Source organism: Hypanus sabinus, chromosome 14 (genome assembly GCF_030144855.1).
Source record: "Hypanus sabinus isolate sHypSab1 chromosome 14, sHypSab1.hap1, whole genome shotgun sequence".
NCBI lineage: Eukaryota > Metazoa > Chordata > Chondrichthyes > Myliobatiformes > Dasyatidae > Hypanus > Hypanus sabinus.
In genome coordinates, this window is record NC_082719.1 from 91125445 (window position 1) to 91145988 (window position 20544).

A 20544-nucleotide genomic window follows, 5' to 3' on the forward strand; every position below is an offset into this window, starting at 1 on the left:
TTTTACTCTGTTACAAGGTGCATGTGACAAATAAAGCTCATCTTTAAATCTTTTCTTTCCAATAGTTACTCATTTGACATTTTAAAATTGTTACTCATTAGTGCAGTATTTTTTTAACATCTATTTCAACAGCTACAATTAAAAGCAGTATATCTTAAGAAAAATGAGTTGATTTCTAATCGATACACTTTTCTATTCAAATCTGTCCAAGTAGACAAAGCGCACTTGATTCTGAGGCAACAAAATACACAACAACCATATCTTGGTATGTGGGAGGAAACCGTACTATGTAGACAAAACCCATGCGGTCACAGAAAGAGAGTGTGATCTTTGTACAACATCCAAGATGAAGATCAAACCTGTGGAGCTGTGAGACATCAGCACTGACTGCTATGTTGCCCTACTAACACCGCCAACCACTTCCGCTGCATCTGTACCCCAGCTCCCAACATCCCTCAAAGCGATGGAGGCACTTGCATTGTTGGAAATTCAAACCAAGAAAGATTCACTGAAAAAAAGCGAAAACTGAAGCTATTCTTTATAAATGGTAATCAGTTCTAAGATGAAATTGTAACTGGTCATGTTTTTGAAAATACAGATTTTTCTGTCAAGGATAACATCGTATTGTAAGTCTCAAACACAAGAAAATCTGCAGATGCTGGAAATTCAAAACTACACACACAAAATACTGGGGGAGCTCAGCAGGCTAGCTAGCATCTATGGAAAAGAGTAAATAGTTGACATTTTGGGTGGAAACCCTTGATGAAGGGTCTCGGCCCGAAATGTCAACTGTTTACTCTTTTCCATAGATGCTGCCTGGCCTGCTGAGTTCCTCCAGCATTTTATGTGTGTATTATTAATACCATGCAGACATATGCAACAGGTAATCCCCTCTCACAAAACCAATTAAAATAATAATAAATGATTTGCCTTCCATTTTTGTTTAGAAACACTTTACAATGACCAACAAGGTTTTAAGAGAAAAATAGTTTGTTTTTCGTGAGTTCACACCATCTCAAAACAATGTCATAGATGAACCCATTGTAAATTACTATACTTCAACGTCCACACATAGATGTTGGTTAATGATCTGTTGATCCTAATTCAAACAGAGGTATGCGAGCCAGAGTGAATGAACAGTTATTGCCCATCTGAAAGCAAAATGGAATGGCTGCAAAGCCATTGTTATATAAATAGAAGTCGCAGGTATATAAATGGAAGTCATGTGTTACTATAATTAAAATAAAAAATATGGTAGGACATTTCAAGATAGAAAATAGTCAAATAAGTCTAAAACAAAATTTTCTTTTTGCAGGTTTGAGGAAAATAACTCAGGAGAACAGGGATAGATTTCGAACTCGGCTAAATGCAGCAAAAACTACTGTCAGCACAGCCAAAAGTGGAGAAGAGGATAGTGGATAGGTCTTTTTCAGTTACGTTAGTAGACAGAGGACAAGTAAGGAATGCATATTGAAAAACGCTTGAAGTGATTTGAGTGAAGTTGCAGGATGTTGCAGAGGTTTTAAATAACTGCTTTGCTTTGTTTTTATTTAACAAAGTCAATGGTGTTTTAAAAAAAAACATGGACTGTATGTTATAAATAAATTTTGAAAGTAGTGATAGATGGTGAGTCACCAACCTGTAAATCTTAAGCAACACACAAATTGCTGGAAGAACTCAGCAGGTCAGGCAACATCTATGAAAATGAATAAACAATTAATATTTCAGGCTGAGACCTTTCTTCAGGACCGAAAAGTAAGGGGAAGACACCAGAATAATTAGATGTGGGAAGGAGGATAGCTAAAAAGTCATGGTTGAAGCCAGGTGGGTGAGAAAGGTCAAGGGCTGGAGAAGGAATCTAATGGAGAGTGGTCCAGGGGTAGGTGATTGGCAAGTGAAAAGAGGCCAGAGTGGGGAATAAAAGAGAGCGGTGGACAGGTTTTTTTTTTAACTCAAAGGAGAAATTGATATTCATGCCATCAGATTACCCAGACGGAATATAAGGTGTTGTTCCTCCACCCTGAGCGTGGCTTAATCTTGACACGAGGGGGCCATGGAATGACATGTCAGAACGGGAATGGGAATCTGAATAAAAATGTTTGGCCACCGGGATATTCCGCTTAGGGTGGATAAAGCAGAGTAGCCTCCCAATTTATGACGGATCTCATCCATGTAGAGGAGGCCTCTTCGGGAGCACCGGACACAGTAGACGACCCCAGTAGATTCACAGGTGAAGTGTTGTCTCACCTGGAAGAACTGTTTGGGGCCTTTAATGGAGGTGAGGGAGGAGGTAAGTGGGCTGGTGTAGCACTTAGACCACTTGCAGGGATAAGTGGCAAGAGGGAGATTGGTAGGCAAGGGAAAGGAAAAAGTGGACAATGGAATCATGATGTGAGTGATCCCTGCGGAGAAAGAGGGGAGGTAAAGGTATGTTCAGTGTGGGAGCTCTTTGAAGATGATTGAAGTTGCAGAGGATGATATGTTAGATGCCGAGACATATGGAGTAGCAGGTAAAAGCAAGAGGATCTCTGTTGCTGTTAAGGAGGCAGGAGGATGGGATGCACCCAGATGTTCGGGAAATGGGAGAGATGCAGGTGACAGCAGCATCAGTTGTGGAGGAAGGGGGAACTCCTTTTTAAAGGAGAACATCTCTAATGTCCTGGAAATTATTGTGGCTTCCTAGGAACAGATTTGTCAGAGGCGAAGGAACTGAGAAAAGGGAATAGCATTTTTAAAGAAGATGTGGTGGGAAGGGGTATAGTCAAGATAACCATGGGAATCAGTAGGTTAGAAAAGATGTAGATTGACAATTTGTCCCCAGAGATGGTGGCAGAGAGATCAAGAAAGAGGAGGGAGGTGTCAGTAATGGACCAAATAAATGTTGACAATATTCACTGAGGAATGAGCAAAAGGTCCAAAGCTATAAATTTGAAATACAGTAAAGAAAATAATGCTGGAAATGCTCAACCTAGATCAGACAACTAATCAACATAACAAGTTAATGACCTTTCATCAGAACTGATAAGTTATTGAAGTGAAAGTCTGCTTTCCTCTGCAGATCTTGCCTCATCTAGTGAATATTTTCAGCACATCTTGCTTATCATTTGTTTCAACACTTAGTAGCTCAGTGGCCTTACTCCAACTTATGTGAGGTTATATATATTTAAGAAGTGTGTAATCCAGCTAAGAAAACTACAAGCCTATTGGATTGACTTAATATAGTTAAATTGCTAGTAGGATTGTTTCCTAGTTATTTAAAGCCATTTTGTCATATGCATGTGATGGGTTGATGCATTGATGTTTGCTACTGTTTGCACTGGGCAGGGAAGAGTGGGCTTTAGGGTTCTAACGTTTTTCTGTCATTCATTTTTTTTGAGGTTCTGTTTTTTGTAAATGTCTGCAAAGACAAATATTTCAGGTTACAAACTAATACATTCTCTGATAATAAACAGAATCATTAGAACCATTTGTAGAAATTATTTTTAATTTGTTTCTGAAGTAGATGAAATAATTGAAGTTTTGAAATAACTTTCAAATTTTCAAATAGTGGGAAAAAGCTCCCACTACCTGTTTAACTGCTCTCAATGGCATGTGCTTCAGATTTCCTCAGACAACCAAGTCCAGCTCCTGGCCTTCACATGTAACTTAGCTACGAAGGAGCTGTCCCTACTGATAGGAGAAGAGTCAAAAGTGGGTTACTGGTGGCTTAAAACCAGTCACTTTGGGCAGATGAACTTGTCTTCTGTGGTTGGCAGCTCACCTAAGAGAAAGAACGTTCTGATTTCAAACCTCCACTGCCTTGTGGCTGTACCCACTCATGAGGAATGCTTTGGATGTAAACCCAGAAGGCAGTCCTATGTTGAGTTCAATGCTGACGGGCAACACCTGCTGCTGTTCTTTTGAAATCATCAGCTGCATGGGCAACAGCTTGCTCTCCATATTGCACTTCACTGGTTTGCATAGACAGCTAGAACATAACATCCATAGTTAACCCTGATCAACAGAGGCCCTACTAAATATTGTGGGGCGCATAGTGCTTAGTGCAATGCTATTACAGCTTGCGGTATCAGAATGTGTAATTCAGTTCCTGCACCATTTTTAATGAATTTGTACATTCTTCCCATGAACACGTGGGCTTCTTCCGGGTGCAACAGCTTCCTCTCATGGCTAATTGGCCATTGTAAATTGTTCTGTGATTAGGCCAGGGTTAAATTAGGGGTGTTTTTGGGTGGTGTGACAAGTTGGACCAGAAGGGTCTGTTCCACGCTGTATCTCTAAATAAAAGGAAAATAAAAATTTGTAAAATTGCACCTCTCTCAAATTTTAATGTTTTTAATTTATTCCATACTGTACACTTTCTTATCTTCAAGTTCATGAAACAGGAGGATATTTTCCTGATGTGGCTGGTGAGGTGAAGTGGAACTTGCAGAGAGCTGTAGCTGGGACAGGCCAGGTCCAGTGAGCACCCAGGGAATGTGATGCACTCCTTCCATTGTTTCACTAGGTTTCTGCATACTCTGGCGAAGAGAGCCCAGGTTTTCACTGCCATCCTAACTACTACATTTCAAGAGGTCAGGGGCCAGGGATTTCCACAAATTGATGAAGATTTTACATTTTTTTCAAGGAGGTTTTGAATCATTCTTGGAGGTTACCTGTCTTTTTGATATTGGACATTGGAGTTTTGAGGATTAGGTGTCAGAAGTGCAAAGATGTAGCCCAGCCATAGGAGCCAGCTGAGTATAATTAGAACTATGAGACTAGGAATTTAGGTTTGGCAGAGAACGGCAAGATCTGATCTCCAAAGAGGAGAACTCCAAGGGCATTGAGCAGTTTAAATCCATCTCGCTGCTCATTGTAGAAGGCAAGATATTTTTCAGTATCGTTTCTCGTTGTCTGACAGTTTCTTAAAATTAGTTACATTGATACATCTGTCCAGAAGGGAAGGATTCCCAGAGTGCCAAGGTGCTTGGAACACATGCATGTGGTTTCCCAGCTGATTAGAGAAGTGTGCGAAGGAAAGGGAGACGTAGTCGTTCTATGGCTAGACCTCACCAACGATGTGGGTCATTATCACACAAGCTGGTGGAGATTGCACTGAATCTGAGGAAGATAAAGGACCTTATGCTGGACAACTATGGGACCTTCAGATTGAGAGTCTTGTTGGGTATGAGCTCGTCAGGCTGGCATCAGCTCGAGGATATTGTAATTGGATGTGCAATCACAGTGATCCTCCTCTCCCTGATCATGAACATACTGGTTAGGACAGCCAAAGTGCCACATGCCTGTCTCTGACTAAGACAGGCACGTGGCAGCCCCCAGTCAGAGCCTTCATGATGACCTCACAGTGATAACTACATCAGTCCCAGGCAATAGATGGATCTTCCAGGGGCTAGACATGCTCATTGCATTGGCAAGGGTGAGCTTTAAGCCAGAGAAATCCAGGTCTTTGGTGTTAAAGAAAGTCAGACTAATAAACAAGTTCTGTTTGTCCTTGGATGGAAGTGCTATCCCATCAGTCTCTGAGAAACCAGTCAAGAGCCTGGGGAAAGTCTTCGACTACAGTCTAAGAGATGCGGCTGCCATCCTGAAGTCCACCAAGGAGCTGGAAGTCTGGCTCACCAGTGTGGACAAATCAGACCTACTGGCAAGTTCAAGGATGGGTTCTACCAGCATTGCATCCTCCCTCAAATCCTCTCAATCATGCAGGTATATGAGGTACCAATGTCAACAGTTGTGGTTCTTGAAAGAAAGATCAATGGATACCTTTGAAGATGGCTGGGCCTCCCATTAATCCTGAGTGGTATTGGTCTGTACAGGATAATGAATAAACTGTAGCTTCCTTTCAACAGCCTGAATGAGAAGTTTATGGTTTCCCATACAAGAGAATTGCTGCTGCATAGAGATTCTAGTGACCCCAAAGTCTCGTCAGCAGGGATTGAGGTCCAGACAGGCAAGAAGTGGAAGGCCCAAGAGGCAATAGAGATGGCTGAGTCACGTCTGAGGTTGAGCCAGAAACAATGCACCAACATGCCCTCGCTGGCCTGGCAGAGGGATCCTAGAACACATCCTCAGCAGCTGCCCAAAAGTTCTAGGAGAAGGCTGCTATTGCCAGTGTCATGACCAGGTGCTGAAGGCAGTGGCAGAAAATGCTTCCTTGGCCATTAACAACAGTAAGCACCTCAACTAACCAGAAAGCCCGTAGCTGAAGACCAATCACAGCCTCAGCCCAGATCACCAGCAAGCTTGCTCACCACAGGATCTGATTGGCAATTGAAAGTCTATCTTGGCAAGCATTTAAAGTTCCATGACTTCATCACATCATCATCACATGCTCATTCTGCCAGAAACGTTGAAGCAGGTAGTGATGGTAGAATGGACAGTGCCTTGGGAAGATCGGATTGAGCAGGTATTTGAGTGTAAGAAGGCCAAATACCAGGAGCTGGTAGAGCACTACCAGAGGTGTGTAGAGAGCATGATGTGAGCCTATAGAGGTGGGACTTCTGCACAATGTTGTATATCAGTTAAACTAGGAAGGTAGTTGGGAAACTGAAATAAGAATACTTAGATTTGTATTGCCTCAGTAGTATTAAGTGTTGTTTGGTAACTGGAAAGACAAATAGCATTGTGCAGAAGTCTTAGCTATAATGTATTGCCTAAGACTTTTACATAGTACTAACTAAGTGTTGTCATTTTAAAGAGGCAAATTCCCACCAATCAATACATTATTTTGAACATTTCTATTGTGTCCTTTACCAGTTTACTACTTTTAATCCATAATTTTCTATCAGAGCAAAGAAAGGAGTTGTAATTTGAACTGAGGTCTGCTCTTCATACATTGGGAAGGAGTGGCAAGCAAGCCAGGAAGCCATTTGTTAGATGAATTGGGTATGCATCATCAGAGTCAACCATAAGCTGAAGAGCTAAATAAGAATTAAAGGTTGAACTGAAGACTAAGTCTAAATATAGTCAGATATGCATGACCTTTTTGTTTCAAATAATGAGGTAGCAGGAAAGCATTTCCAGCATAGTCAGTTGAGCAGGAAAGACTGGGCAAGCCAAGTCTTAAAGCAAGAAAATAGTTGTATGTGCACAAGTGGCTGATTTGGTCAAAGCCTGTAACACCCATGGTGCATTTAAAAAAAATCTCATGAATTGAAGTTACCATTGTGGAGCCAGCTTTCTCTCCCCAATTATGGAGAGGTTTATGATACCAGGGGATGTGAATTATTTGATGTGAAAGGACTTTTGAATAATGAGTAAAGCAAGGAGACTGATTTGTGAAACAATATTGAAAGTATTATACCAGATGGATGGATAAGAGCCAACAGAAGTTTAATTCCGTGGGAATCTTTAATCCACTCCCTAATAACAGGAATTGTCTCTGAGCTGATGCTGGTATTTTGAAGTTCTAAGTAAAAATTTAATATCAAAATGCATATATGTGCGTTACCATATACAACATTAAAGTTCATTTTTGTGCAAGCATTTATAGGAAAAATAGGAGTACAATAGAATTGTAGGAAAATATCTATCTATACATAATTAGACAGTGACAAACAGCAATGTGCAGGAAATGAAAAACTGCAAATACAAATAATTCTGAGAATATGTTGTAAAGAATCCATGAAAATAAGTCTGTAGATTATAGAACAAGTTCAGAGTAGCCGTAAATGAAGTTATTTATGCAAGCCTGGGAGCCTGATAAGGGGTAATAACTGTTGCTAAAACAGGTGGTGTGGGTCCATTTCTCCTACCCATTGGTAGGGTGAGAAGAGGGTGTGGCCTGGGATGGGGATCTTTGGACACTGTTTTCTCATGGCTGCGCTCCATGTAAATATACTCATAGTGGGGAGGACTTCGTCTATGATGGACTGGGCTGTATTCACCAATTTTTTGTATTTTCAGTTCCTGGGCATTGATGTTTCCATACAAGGCTGTGATGCAACCAGTTAGGACATTCGCCACTGTGCATCTATAAAAGTTTTTGGTTACATGCCGAATCTTTGCAAACTTCTAAGAAAGTAGAGATGCTATTATGCCGCCTTTGAAGCAACAGAAGATAACAAAAAAGGCAATACGCCAAGAAAAAATGAGGTACGAAGGTAAACTAGCCAAGAATATAAAGGAGGATAGTAAAAGCTTGTTTAGGTATGTGAACAGCAAAAAAAAAGTTAAGACCAAAATTGGGCCATTGAAGACAGAAATGGGTGAACTTATTATGGGGAACAAGGAAATGGCAGACAAGTTGAACAGGCACTTTGGATCTGTCTTCACTAGAGAAGACACAAACAATCTCCCAGATATAATAGTGGCCAAAGGAACTAGGGTAAAGGATGAACTGAAGGAAATTTATATTAGGCATAGACTGTTGAGTCTGAAGGCTGATAAGTCCCCGGGACCTGATGGTCTGCATTCCAGGGTACTTAAAGAGGTGGCTCTAGAAATTGTGGACGCATTGGTAATCATTTTCCAATGTTCTATAGATTCAGGAACAGTTCCTGCTGATTGGAGGGTGGCTAATGTTGTCCTACTTTTCAAGAAAGGAGGGAGAGAGAAAACAGGAAATTATAGACCAGTTAGCCTGACGTCAGTGGTGGGAAAGATGCTGGAGTCAATTATAAAAGAGGAAATTACAACGCATTTGGATAGCAGTAGAAGGATCAGTCTGAGTCAGCATGGATTTATGAAGAGAAAATCATGCTTGACTAATCTTCTGGAGTTTTTTGAGGATGTAACTATGAAAGTGGACAAGGGAGGGCCAGTGGATGTAGTGTACCTGGACTTCCAGAAAGCTTTTGATAAAGTTCCACATAGGAGGTTAGTGGGCAAAATTAGGGCACATGGTATTGAGGGCAGAGTACTGACATGGATTGAAAATTGGCTGGCTGACAGGAAACAGAGAAGCGATTAATGGGTCCCTTTCGGAATGGCAGGCTGTGACCAGTGGGGTACCGCAAGGTTCGGTGTTGGGACCGCAGCTGTTTACATTGTACGTTAATGATTTAGATGAAGGGATTAAAAGTAACATTAGCAAATCTGCCGATGACACAAAGCTGGGTGACAGTGTGAAATGTCAGGAAGATGTTATGAGAATGCAGGGTGACTTGGACAGGTTGGGTGAGTGGGCAAATGTATGGCAGATGCATTTTAATGTGGCTAAATGTGAGATTATCCACTTTGGTGGCAAGAACACGAAGACAGATGACTAAATGGAGTCAAGTTAGGAAAACGAGAAGTACAACGAGATCTAGGTTTTCTTGTACATCAATCAATGAAAGCAAGCATACAGGTACAGCAGGCAGTGAAGAAAGCTAATGGCATGCTGGCTTTTATAACAAGAGGAATTGAGTATAGGAGTAAAGAGGTCCTTCTGCAGCTGTACAGGGCCCTGGTGAGACCTCACCTGGAGTATTGTGTGCAGTTTTGGTCTCCAAATTTGAGGAAGGACATTCTTGCTATTGAGGGAGTGCAGCGTAGGTTCACAAGGTTAATTCCTGGAATGGCGGGACTGTCATATGTTGAAAGATTGAAGTGACTGGGCGTGTATACACTGGAATTTAGAAGGATGAGAGGGGATCTGATTGAAACATATAAGATTATTAAGGGATTGGACATGCTGGAGGCAGGAAGCATGTTCCCACTGATGGGTGAGTCCAGAACTAGAGGCCACAATTTAAGAATAAGGGGTAGGCCATTTAGAACAGAGGTGCAGAAAAACTTTTTCACCCAGAGAGTGGTGGATATGTGGAATGCTCTGCCCCAGAAGGCAGTGGAGGCCAAGTCTCTGGATGCATTCAAGGGAGAGTTAGATAGAGCTCATAGATAGCGGAGTCAAGGGATATGGGGAGAGGGCAGGAATGGGGCACTGATTGTGTATGATCAGCCATGATCACAGTGAATGGTGGTGCTGGCTAGAAGGGCCAAATGGCCTGCTCCTGCACCTACTGTCTGTTATCTTTGTGCTGATGATGCTGATGTACTAGTCCTGGGATAGATTGTTTGAAATGTTGAAGCCAAGAAGTTTAAAGCTACTGACTCTCTCCACCTTCTATTTCTATACTATCACCATTTCTAGTAATAATAGTAAAAACAACTTGTAAGACTTGCTCATCTTTCTTAAACCCTCACTTCAAATGATTTTTCTAAAATTGAACATTGCATTTGGTATGAGAATTCACCTGACTTGTCTATGCAGTAATAATTTTCAGTAGTTTCCTTTAACAACATTGTTAATTAATATCAACATAACTTGGATTCCGGAGGAAGTATTTGCATTGATCCAAAAACCAATAACTGAATAAAGTCTTATCCATTTTTTCTGAATATAAGGATGGTCATTGATTTTCACTGTTTATAACTTAAATTACTAATCATTAGGGTATAGACTCATATTTAGATTAATTAAAAACCATTAGTAAAATGCAAATTAGAAATGAGAAAATTGATAAGTATTCTTGAAACTATTGTGTACTTATATGAATGTCACAGCATAAAGCCGATTGCAGCAGAGGGCATGTACTCATTTAGCTCTGACTAAATGTGCATACTCATGCACAGGCTGGAATTATAGAGTCAGTGTTGATGGGCATTTCTATATTTAGTTTGCAAAAAAGCAAGTTAGTGAAGAAGCTTTGCCCTAAGAGAATACTTAGACAGATGAATTGATTTGTTGCCCTGTTGATAAAATCAGTTATGTGCCGAGTTTTGGAATTTTTTTTTGCATTGTTGTTTTGTATCCCACTCTGAGACACCTCTTTTCCTTAAAGCTTTCTGCTTTCCATAGGGTCTCGCTGTCAGTGACTCCCTGCTTCATTCATCTCTCCTTTCTCTGTGCACTCTTTAACTGCAGAGGGTGTAATACTAGTCCCTATAATGAGTAAGGCAAGTTGAGTGGAACAATATTGAAATTATTATACCAGATGGATGGATAGGAGCCAACACCAGTTTAATTCCCTGGGAATCTTTAATCCACTCCCTAATACCAGGAATTGTCGCTGAGCTGATGTCAGCATTTCGAAGTTCAAATAAATTTATCATCAAAATACACATATGTTACCATATACTACATTGAAGTTCATTTCCTTGCAAGCATTTACAGGAAAAATAGAAGTACAGTAGAATTGCAGGAAAAAAATCTATACATAATCAGACAGTGACAAACACCAGTGCACAAAAAATGACCAACTGTGCAAATACAAATAATTTTGAGAATACGGTGTAAAGAGTCCATGAAAATAAGTCTGTAGATCATAGAATAAGTTCAGAGTAGTAGTAAATGAAGTTATTTATGCAGGTTTGGGAGCCTGATCAGGGTAATAACTGTTGGTAAACCAGGTGGTGTAGGTCCGTACCTCCTTCCCAATATAGTAGTAGTGAGAAGAGGGTGTGGCCTGGTGGGGACTATTTGATGGATGTTGCTTTCTTGGCCTGAAACGGGGACTGTTCACTCTTTTCCAAAGATGCTGCCTGGGCTGCTGAGTTCCTCCAGCATTTTGTATGTGTTGTTTGGATTGAGGATAACGGATTGAGGCGAGGTAGGTTGCCTGTGTAGTATACAGACAGGAAGTATGTGTGTGAGGACGGTGTTCTAGGCTTGGTGTCAGATGTGGGAAGTCCTGAGACTCCCAGCCTTCCGGACAGCCACATCTGTGCCAGGTGCGTCGGACTGCAGCTCATTAGGGACCATATTAGGGAACTGGAGATGCAGCTCAATGACCTTCGTCTGGTCAGGTAGAGTCAGAAGGTGACAGATAGGAGCCGTTGGCTGGCAGTCATACCAAGGCCTCGGGAGACAGATACAGTGGTATGCAAAAGTTTGGGCACTCCTCGTCAAAATTCTGAGCCTCTTTACTTCCTCAACACTAGGTACCCTTCTGCTTATCTTTGTATTATCCATAAACCTGGCCACAAAGATATCAATTCCATCATCCAAATCATTGGCATATAACATTTATATAAAAAAAAGCAGTCCAACATAGACCCCTGTGGAACACAATTAGTCACCCAAAGCCAAGCAGAATAGGCTCCCTTTATTCTCACTCTTTGCCTCCTGCCAATCAGCCAATGCTTTATCCATACTAATATCTTTCCTGTAATACCATGGGCTCTTGTCAAGCAGCTTCATGTGTGGCACCTTGTCAGAGGCCTTCTGAAAATTCAAGTACTCGCCATCCACTGATTCTCCTTTGTGTATCCTGTGTGCAATTTCCTCAAAGAATTCCAAAAAAATTGTTAGGCAAGATTTTCCCTTAAGGAAAGCATGCTGACTTTGGCTATTTTATTATGTGCTTTTTGGTACACTGGAACCACATTTTTTAGCAATCGTCTCCAACATCTTTCCAAAAACATAGGTCAGACTAACTAACTTATAATTTCCTTTCTTTGCCTCTCTCCCTTCGTAAAGAGTGGAGTGACATTTGCAGTTTCCCAGTCCTCTGGAGCCATGCCACAGTCTACTGACTCCAAAGTCTTAACGGCCACTTCTTTCAGAATCCAGGGGTGGAGACCATCTGGTCCAGAGATCTTACCTACTTTCAGACATTTCAGTTTCCTAATCACCTTCTCCCCAGTAATGGCAACTTCACTCACTTCTGCCCTCTGATATTCTCAAACTTCCAGCAATACAGATAGTGTCTTCCACAGTGAAAAATCAGAATCAAGTTTAATATCACCGGCATGTGTCATGAAATTTGTTAACTTGGTGGCAGCAATACAATGCAATAATGATTATATAGAAAAAAATAAGTAAATCAATTATACTAAGTATATACAGTGACATGCAAAAGTTTGGGCACCCCAGTCAAAATTTCTGTTACTGTGAATAGTTGAGTAGAACATGAACTGATCTCCAAAAGTCATAAAGTTAAAAATGAAACATTCAACATTTTAAGCAAGATTAGTGTATTATTTTTGTTTTGTACAATTTTAGAGTGAGTAAAAGGAAAGGAGCACCATGCAAATGTTTGGGCACCCCAAGAGATTTCAGCTCTCAGATAACTTTTACCAAGGTCTCAGACCTTAATTAGCTTGTTAGGACTATGGCTTGTTCACAGTCATCATTAGGAAAGGCCAGGTGATGCAAATTTCAAAGCTTTATAAATACCCTGACTCCTCAAACCTTGTCCTGACAATCAGCAGCCATGGGTTCCTCTAAGCAGCTGCCTAGCACTCTGAAAATCAAACTTAATGATCCCACAAAGCAGGAGAAGGCTATAAGAAGACAGCAAAGCATTTTCAGGTAGCTGTTTCCTCAGTTCACAAAGTAATTAAGAAATGGTAGTTAACAGGAATGGTAGAGGTCAAGTTGAGGTCTGGAAGACCAAGAAAACTTTCCGAGAGAACTGCTCGTAGGATTGCTAGAAAGGCAAATCAAAACCCCTGCTTGACTACAAAAGACCTTCAGGAAGATGTAGCAGACTCTGGAGTGGTGGTGCACTGTTCTACTGTGCAGCGACACCTGCACAAATATGACCTTCATGGAAAAGTCATCAGAAGAAAACCTTTCCTGTGTCCTCACCACAAAATTTGGCGTCAGAAGTTTGCAAAGGAACATCTAAACAAGCCTGATGCATTTCGGAAACAAGTCCTGAGGACTGATGAAATTAAAATAGAACTTTTTGGCTGCAATGATCAGAGGTATGTTTGGGGAAAAAAGGCTGCAGAATGTCATGAAAAGCATGAGGGTGGATCAATCATGCTTTGGACTTGTGTTGCAGCCAGTGGCACAGGGAATATTTCATTGGTAGAGAGAGGGTAGAATGAATTCAATTAAATACCAGCGAATTCTGGAAGCAAACATCACACTGTCTGTGGGGAAAAAAAAGCTGAAGATGAAAAGAGAATGGCTTCTACAACAGGATAATGATCCTAAACACACCTCAAAATCCACAATGGACACCTCAAGAGGTGCAAGCTGAAGGTTTTGCCATGGCCCTCACAGTCCCCCGACCTAAACATCATCGAAAATCTGTGGATAGACCTCAAAAGAGCGGTGTGCATGCAAGACGGCCCAAGAATCTCACAGAACTGGAAGCCTTTTGCAAGGAAGAATGGGTGAAAATTCCCCAAACAAGAATTGAAAGACTCTTAACTAGCTACAGAAAGTGTTTACAAGCTGTGATACTTGCCAAAGGGGGTGTTACTAAGTACTGACCATTCAGGGTAGCCAAACCTTTGCTTCGGGCCCTTTTCCTTTTTTGTTATTTTGAAACTGTAAAAGAGGGAAATAAAAAAAAAAGTGATGTGTCATCTTTAACTTAATTCATTTTGGAAATCAGGTCATCTTTTACTCACTTAGCTATTCACAGTAACAGAAATTTTGACCCTCTTGTCTCCATCTGAGATTCTCCCAACAATGGTTGTATCAGCTGCAAATTTATTGATGCCATTGAAGCTATGCCTAGCCCCTGCTGTCATGGATATAGAGAGGGAGTAGAGCAGTGGGCTGAGCACCCACCCTTGAGATGTGCCAGTTTGTCTACCCTTCCATATTCCTTATTACTTCCTCTCCTGCATAGTTTATCTACTCTTGCTTCTCTTTTACACTTTATACATTTGAAGAAACTTCTGGTATCCTTTTTAATGTTATTGGCTTCATATTCCATCTTAGCTGCAATGCACTGATGCAGCTAAGAAGAAGGCATGACAGCGGCTACATTTCATTAGGAGTGTGAGGAGATTTGATATGTCACCAAAAATGCTCTCAAATTTCTACAGATCAACCATGGTGATATTCTAACTGGCTGCTTGGGGCTGCAGCACAGTATGGAAAGAAGCTGCAGAAAATTATGAACAGTCAGCTCCATTATGGGCAATTGCAGTTTCCGGGATATCTTCAAGGAGCAATGATGCCTCGAAGAGGCAGCATTCGTCCATCATTAAGGACATGTTCTCTTCTCATTGCTTCCATCAGGAAGGAGATACAAGAGCCTGAAGGCACATAGTGAATCAGGAACAGCTGCTTCCCTTCTACCATCCAATTTCTGAATGGACTTTAAATTCCTGGGTCTCACTATCTCAATGGACTTGTCCTGGACCCATCATATTAAAAATTATTGCAAAGAAAGTACAACAGCGCCTCTACTTCCTCAAGAGTCTGCGGAGGTTCAGCATGTCATTGAAAGCCTTGTCAGAATTCTATAGATGTGTGTTGGAAAGTGTGCTGACTGGTTGTGTTATGCATGGAGCAGGAACCCCAATGCCTTTGAGGAGAAAATCCTACAAAAGGTAGTCAATTTGGCCCAGTACATCTCAGGTAAAACTCTCCCAACCATTGAGCACATCTACGTGAAGCACAGGAAAGCAACATCCATCATCAAATATTCTCACCACCCAGGCCATGCTCTTTTCTCACTGCTGCCATCAGGTAGAAGATACAAGTGCCTCAGGACTCTCACCACCAGGTTCAGGAACAGTTACTACCCCTCAACCATCAGGCTCTTGAACAAAAGAGGATAACTACACTTATTTAAGGACTCTGTTACATTGTTATTTCATGCTCAATATTTGTTACTATTTATATCTGTATTTGCACTGTTTACAGTTAATGTTCTATAGACTTTGCTAAGTATGCCTGCAGAAAAGAAATTAATTTAATTGAATGTATTTAATTTAACTACTTAACAAATGTGAATTACAGTAAGTATATATATTAAGTGTTGCATTGTGCTGTTGGTGTAAAGACAGCAAATGTCTCAACGTACCCCAGTGATGTTAAACCTGATTCTGATTCCTTCTGTATGACATTTTTAGTTACCTTCTGTTGGTTTTTCAAAGCTTTCCACACACTTTTGCTCTATTATATGCCCTCTCTCAGGCTTCTTTGTTGGCTTTGAACTCTTGTCAGCCATGTTATCATGCGTTTAGAATACTACTTTTTCTTTGGGATGTATCTTTCCTACGCCTTCCAAATTGCTCCAGAAACTCCAGCCATTATTGCTGTCCGTCCCTGATGGTGTTCCCTTCCAGTCAGTTTTGGCCAGCTCCCCTTGCGTGCCTCTGTAATTCCTTGTACTCTGCTGTAATACTGAAATATCTGACTTTAGCTTCTCCTCAAATTTCAGGGTGAATCTGTACTCCTTGGATTTATATTTTAAAAATAAAATGAGCAGTGATCTCATGAAATATGCAACATTTGAAAATGAAACAGAAAAGTACAGAACAAGACAGCACAAGTACAGGTCCTTCAAACCACAAAGTTGTGCCACCTACTGCAAAGTCAATCTAATCCCTCCATCTCACATGGCCCTCCATTTTTCCTTCATTCATGTGCCTATCTAAGAGTTTCTTAAATGTTTTGAATGTACCACCACCCTGGCAGGGTGTTCAATGCACCCACCACTCTCTGTAGGAAAACCCAGTGCTGACATCTCCCCCTATGCTTTTCTCCAGTCACCTGAAAATTACGCCCCCTTGTATTTGCCATTAACACAACACCTTGGAGAAAAAAATCCTCTGGCTATCCACTTGATATATATAAATTATTATCTCGTATAGCTCTTTCAGCTCTCCTCTGATTTTCTCTCACTAGCTCACTCAACTTTTCCTCATTAGAAATACTGTCTAAATCCTCCTAAGTCTCCTCTTCACCCTCCATAAAACTTCCTCATTCTTAGTGTAACTGACCAGAATTTTATAGAGTTGCAACATTACCTCGTGGCTCTTGAATTCAATCCCTGACTAATTATAAGCCAACATACCACATGTGACAAAACTCTTGAGACTTGAGAAGGAAGTGTGGAGATACCCCCCCCCCCCCCAACTAAGGTGCCTTTTCATCTAGGTAGTAGTAACTGAAGTGTAGAAAATCAGTACAGATAAGAAAGCAGATAATACTGAAGACAGACAGAGTATTAAATGATCTTTGAATATTCAGCAGTCAAGGAACAGAAGAGCTCGGATAAGCTATTCTGCTCTGAAACCTGTTCTGCTGGACACCATGTGTCCAAACAAATCATTGTAAGTTGGTGTAGCACTGGAGGGTGACACAGGAGAAGGTTGGTTCTCCCATTTGCCTGCACTAATGTTATCTGATATTTGTTTCCCTTATCATTTCAAAGCCTAATTACAAATGCCTCGGTGTGAGAAGTTCATATTTTCTTGTTTGCATTGAGGAGATTAATGTTCAGGAAAATCCATTGGGTTTGACATACCAGCAAAATAATTATATGTTAGTATAAAGGAAATATTCGTTTGGAATACTTGTCCAGTACAACGACAATGAACCAACCCATGAGCAATACCTTGTTTTTTTTTCCCCTCTATTTACACTACTTCAATATATTTCTTATTGTAATATATAATTTTGCTTTATTGTTACTGTATTGCAATGTACTGTTGCCGCAAAGCAACAAATTTCACGACATACAGTACTGCGCAAAAGTCTCAGTCACATATAAAAATACCTATATACCTATGGTGACTAGGACTTGCACAGTATCTGTCAATGTGGAGCTGCGAGTGACTTTCCCAGCATAGGATGTTGGGAGTAGTGAGGGTCGAGTGCTGGACAGGTGGCAGAGAAGGAGTGCCAGGGACGCACCCAACCCTGAGACACCAGGCAAGATCATTTGTCTCTCTGCTGCTTCCCACTTCCTCTCCTTTCCCCACCCATGATTCCAGTTTCTGTCCCCCTTCCCCACTCACTGTCCACAATAGAGACCCATATCAGAATAGGTTTATCATTACATATGTCATGAAATGTGTTTTATTACAGCAGCAGCAGTACAGTGCGATATGCGATATGTACTGTGCCAAAGTTTAAGGCACCCTCGCTATATATATGTGCCAAAGACATTTTGCACAGTACTGTATGCCAATGATATTAAACCTGAATTTGATTCTGATTTGGGTATGTTTAGGTATGGCTTATTCAGTAAACAATTCCTTACTATTAGCAATTGTGACTGTTTCCAGTTTAATTGAAGAATATACCATTACTCAGCCACACCAATTCAGTTCAGTTTCAGTTTATTGTCATTTAGAAACCACAAATGCAATGCAGTTAAAAAATGAGACAACGTTCTCCAGAATGAAATCACAAAAGCACACGACAAAACAGACTACACCAGAAAATCCACATAATGTTTGGTAATCCCCAATTCCAGAGGCTGGAGAGGCTGCTGCGTATTACTATCGCGCTACCAGCTTAGCGCGTTCCCCGGAAAGGAGCCCCAAATCCACCAGACAAAACAAGAAAACAAGACTACCCAGATACACCAAGTCAAAAGACCAACTCTACCACCCAACAAACCAAAAACTAAAGCTACAAGACCTACACAAAACCACATAGTTACATATTTTTTATAGTTAACATATAGTTACAACAGTGCAGATAATACCATAATTGATTAAAAAGCAGACCATGGGCACAGTAAAAATAGTCCAAAGATGTTAAAAGACTATAAGTTCAAAAGAAACCATCACACAGTTTCCACAAGTCCTCAGGATCCCAATAGACTCGTCATCCCACGCAGGAGGCAGAAGGGAGTACCCCAGCTATGGACTTCCACAGCGCCAGACTCAGCCTTGCAGACGCAGCACACAATGAAAGCTCAGTCGGAGCCAGCCTCACAGATACAGCACACAGTGAAAGCGCCCCAACCACAGCAGACTCAGAGTCCACTGAACCTCCAAGCCTCCGACCATCCCCTCAGGCACAGCCTCTCCGAGCACCATCCTCTGCCGAGCGCACTACGACACTCTCGCCAACAGCCACCGGCAACACGACCCCGAGGACTGGGGGCGTGTTCTCAGCAGAGACCCGGACCTCACAACAGCAGCAGCAATGAAGAAGTCCTTCCTGGAGATTTCCAAATGTTCCTCCATGCTCCCACGTCTGTTTTTCATCAGATTAGTATTGTGCACGGCACCCCGCTTAACAAATAACAGATATCAGCTCCAGACTGGCCGCTATAAACTACATCGCGCCGCCATCTTGGTGCTCGAGACCATTTAGATAATGTGAGCTTTACTGGTCACCATTATTGGCCATCTAGAAGTTCCTTTTGGGAAAAAATGTTCACTTTGAAATGCTTTGAACTTGACTAATTCACATGATGATCCAAGTTCCATGCGGCTTCATTGTAACAGATCCACTATAGAGCCAATTAAAGGTCAACCATATTGCTGAAAATCTGGAGGCTAGATAGACCACACCAGACAGGAATGTCAGATAGCTATTCCTAAAGTGATGTAAATGACCTTTTAGGGTAATAAAATATAGAAACATAGAAAACCTGCAGCACAATACAAGCCCTTCGGCCGACGGTGCTGTGCCAAACATGTACTTTAAAAATTATCTAGGGTTACTCATAGACCTCTATTTTTCTAAGCTCCATGTACCTATCCAGGAGTCTCTTAAAACATCCCAGCATATCCACCTCCACCACCATCGCCAGCAGCCCATTCCATGCACTCACCACTCTCTGCATTTTCTGTACCTACTTCCAAGCACCTTAAAACTGTGCCCTCTCATGTTAGCCATTTCAGCCCTTGGGAAAAAGCCTCTGATACTATCCACATGATCAATGCCTCTGCTCATCTGATACACCTCTATCAGGTCACCTCTCATCATCCACCGCTCCAAGGAGAAAATGCCGAGTTCACTCAATCTATTCTCATAGGGCATGCTCCCCAATCCAGGCAACATCCTTGTAAATTTCCTCTGCAACCTTTCTATAGTTTCCACATCCTATTAATCTATTAGTTTTGCTAGTCTTACACTAGCAGTTTAATTGACTGTATTTAATTTCCCCTGCTCTCGTGGTAGAAGTTGAACATGTCTACAGATCACTTGTTTAGATCTCTGGGTTACCAATGCAGTAACATAACTACCATGTTTCTCCCTATATAATATGCCGCCTCATATGCACATGTTTTAAGAAACTTTTGGTATCAGCCTTCCAAGTTTTATAATCTTCAATTTAGTTTCCTCTGCTGAAATGATTTTTATGTTGAATCTTGGTTGTATGCACAGTTATTCAACTGCAGCTATTCTATGCAGTAAAATTGCTTTAACAGAAAGTTTTAACATGTCTGATTTTTCTTTTCCCTCTAGGCTCATCTGAAATTCCCAATAGATTATCCATATTCTCCACCAACCTTCAGATTTCTGACAAAAATGTGGCACCCAAATATTTATGAGGTAAGTTTCCATAAATTTATAATTTACCTTTTTGGAAGCATTTTAATATGTTATAACAGGAAATATTTGTATGTAGATAACATCATATCATGGAAATCCTAAAGAACTATTCACATTAAGTGAAATGTTAGTCTGTTCTCAAGGAAGACATCCCATTTGGCAGAGTGGCAGCCAGTGCAAATTCTTTAAAACATTGATTTGCTGATCAACTAACATGCAAGTGGGACTAACTCTTTGAAATAATGACATCCATTTATGAGCGTAGATAGCATGGCACAGTAGCATAGTGGTTAACGTATCGTTTTACAGTGCCAGTGACCCTGGTTCATCTCCCGCCACTGTCTATAAGGAGTTTGTATGTTCTGCCCGTGACTGTATGGTTTCCTTCTGGGTGCTCCAGT

At 41.1% G+C, this 20544-nt stretch overlaps 1 protein-coding gene and 1 long non-coding RNA gene across 3 annotated transcripts in view; both read left to right on the top strand.

Moving 5' to 3' along the window:
* Positions 1-20544, top strand: part of ube2r2 (ubiquitin-conjugating enzyme E2R 2) — a 107397-nt gene that overhangs the window by 63143 nt on the left and 23710 nt on the right. For both annotated transcript variants that reach the window (XM_059989627.1, XM_059989626.1), the window contains exon 3: positions 20057-20143. In XM_059989627.1, the coding sequence (XP_059845610.1) occupies positions 20057-20143 (87 nt within the window). The remainder of the gene's footprint in view (positions 1-20056; positions 20144-20544) is intronic.
* LOC132404976 (uncharacterized) lies at positions 1320-18923 on the top strand. Its single transcript, XR_009515728.1, has 3 exons — positions 1320-1456; positions 7906-8094; positions 14716-18923. It is a non-coding gene; the product is annotated as an uncharacterized LOC132404976 (long non-coding RNA).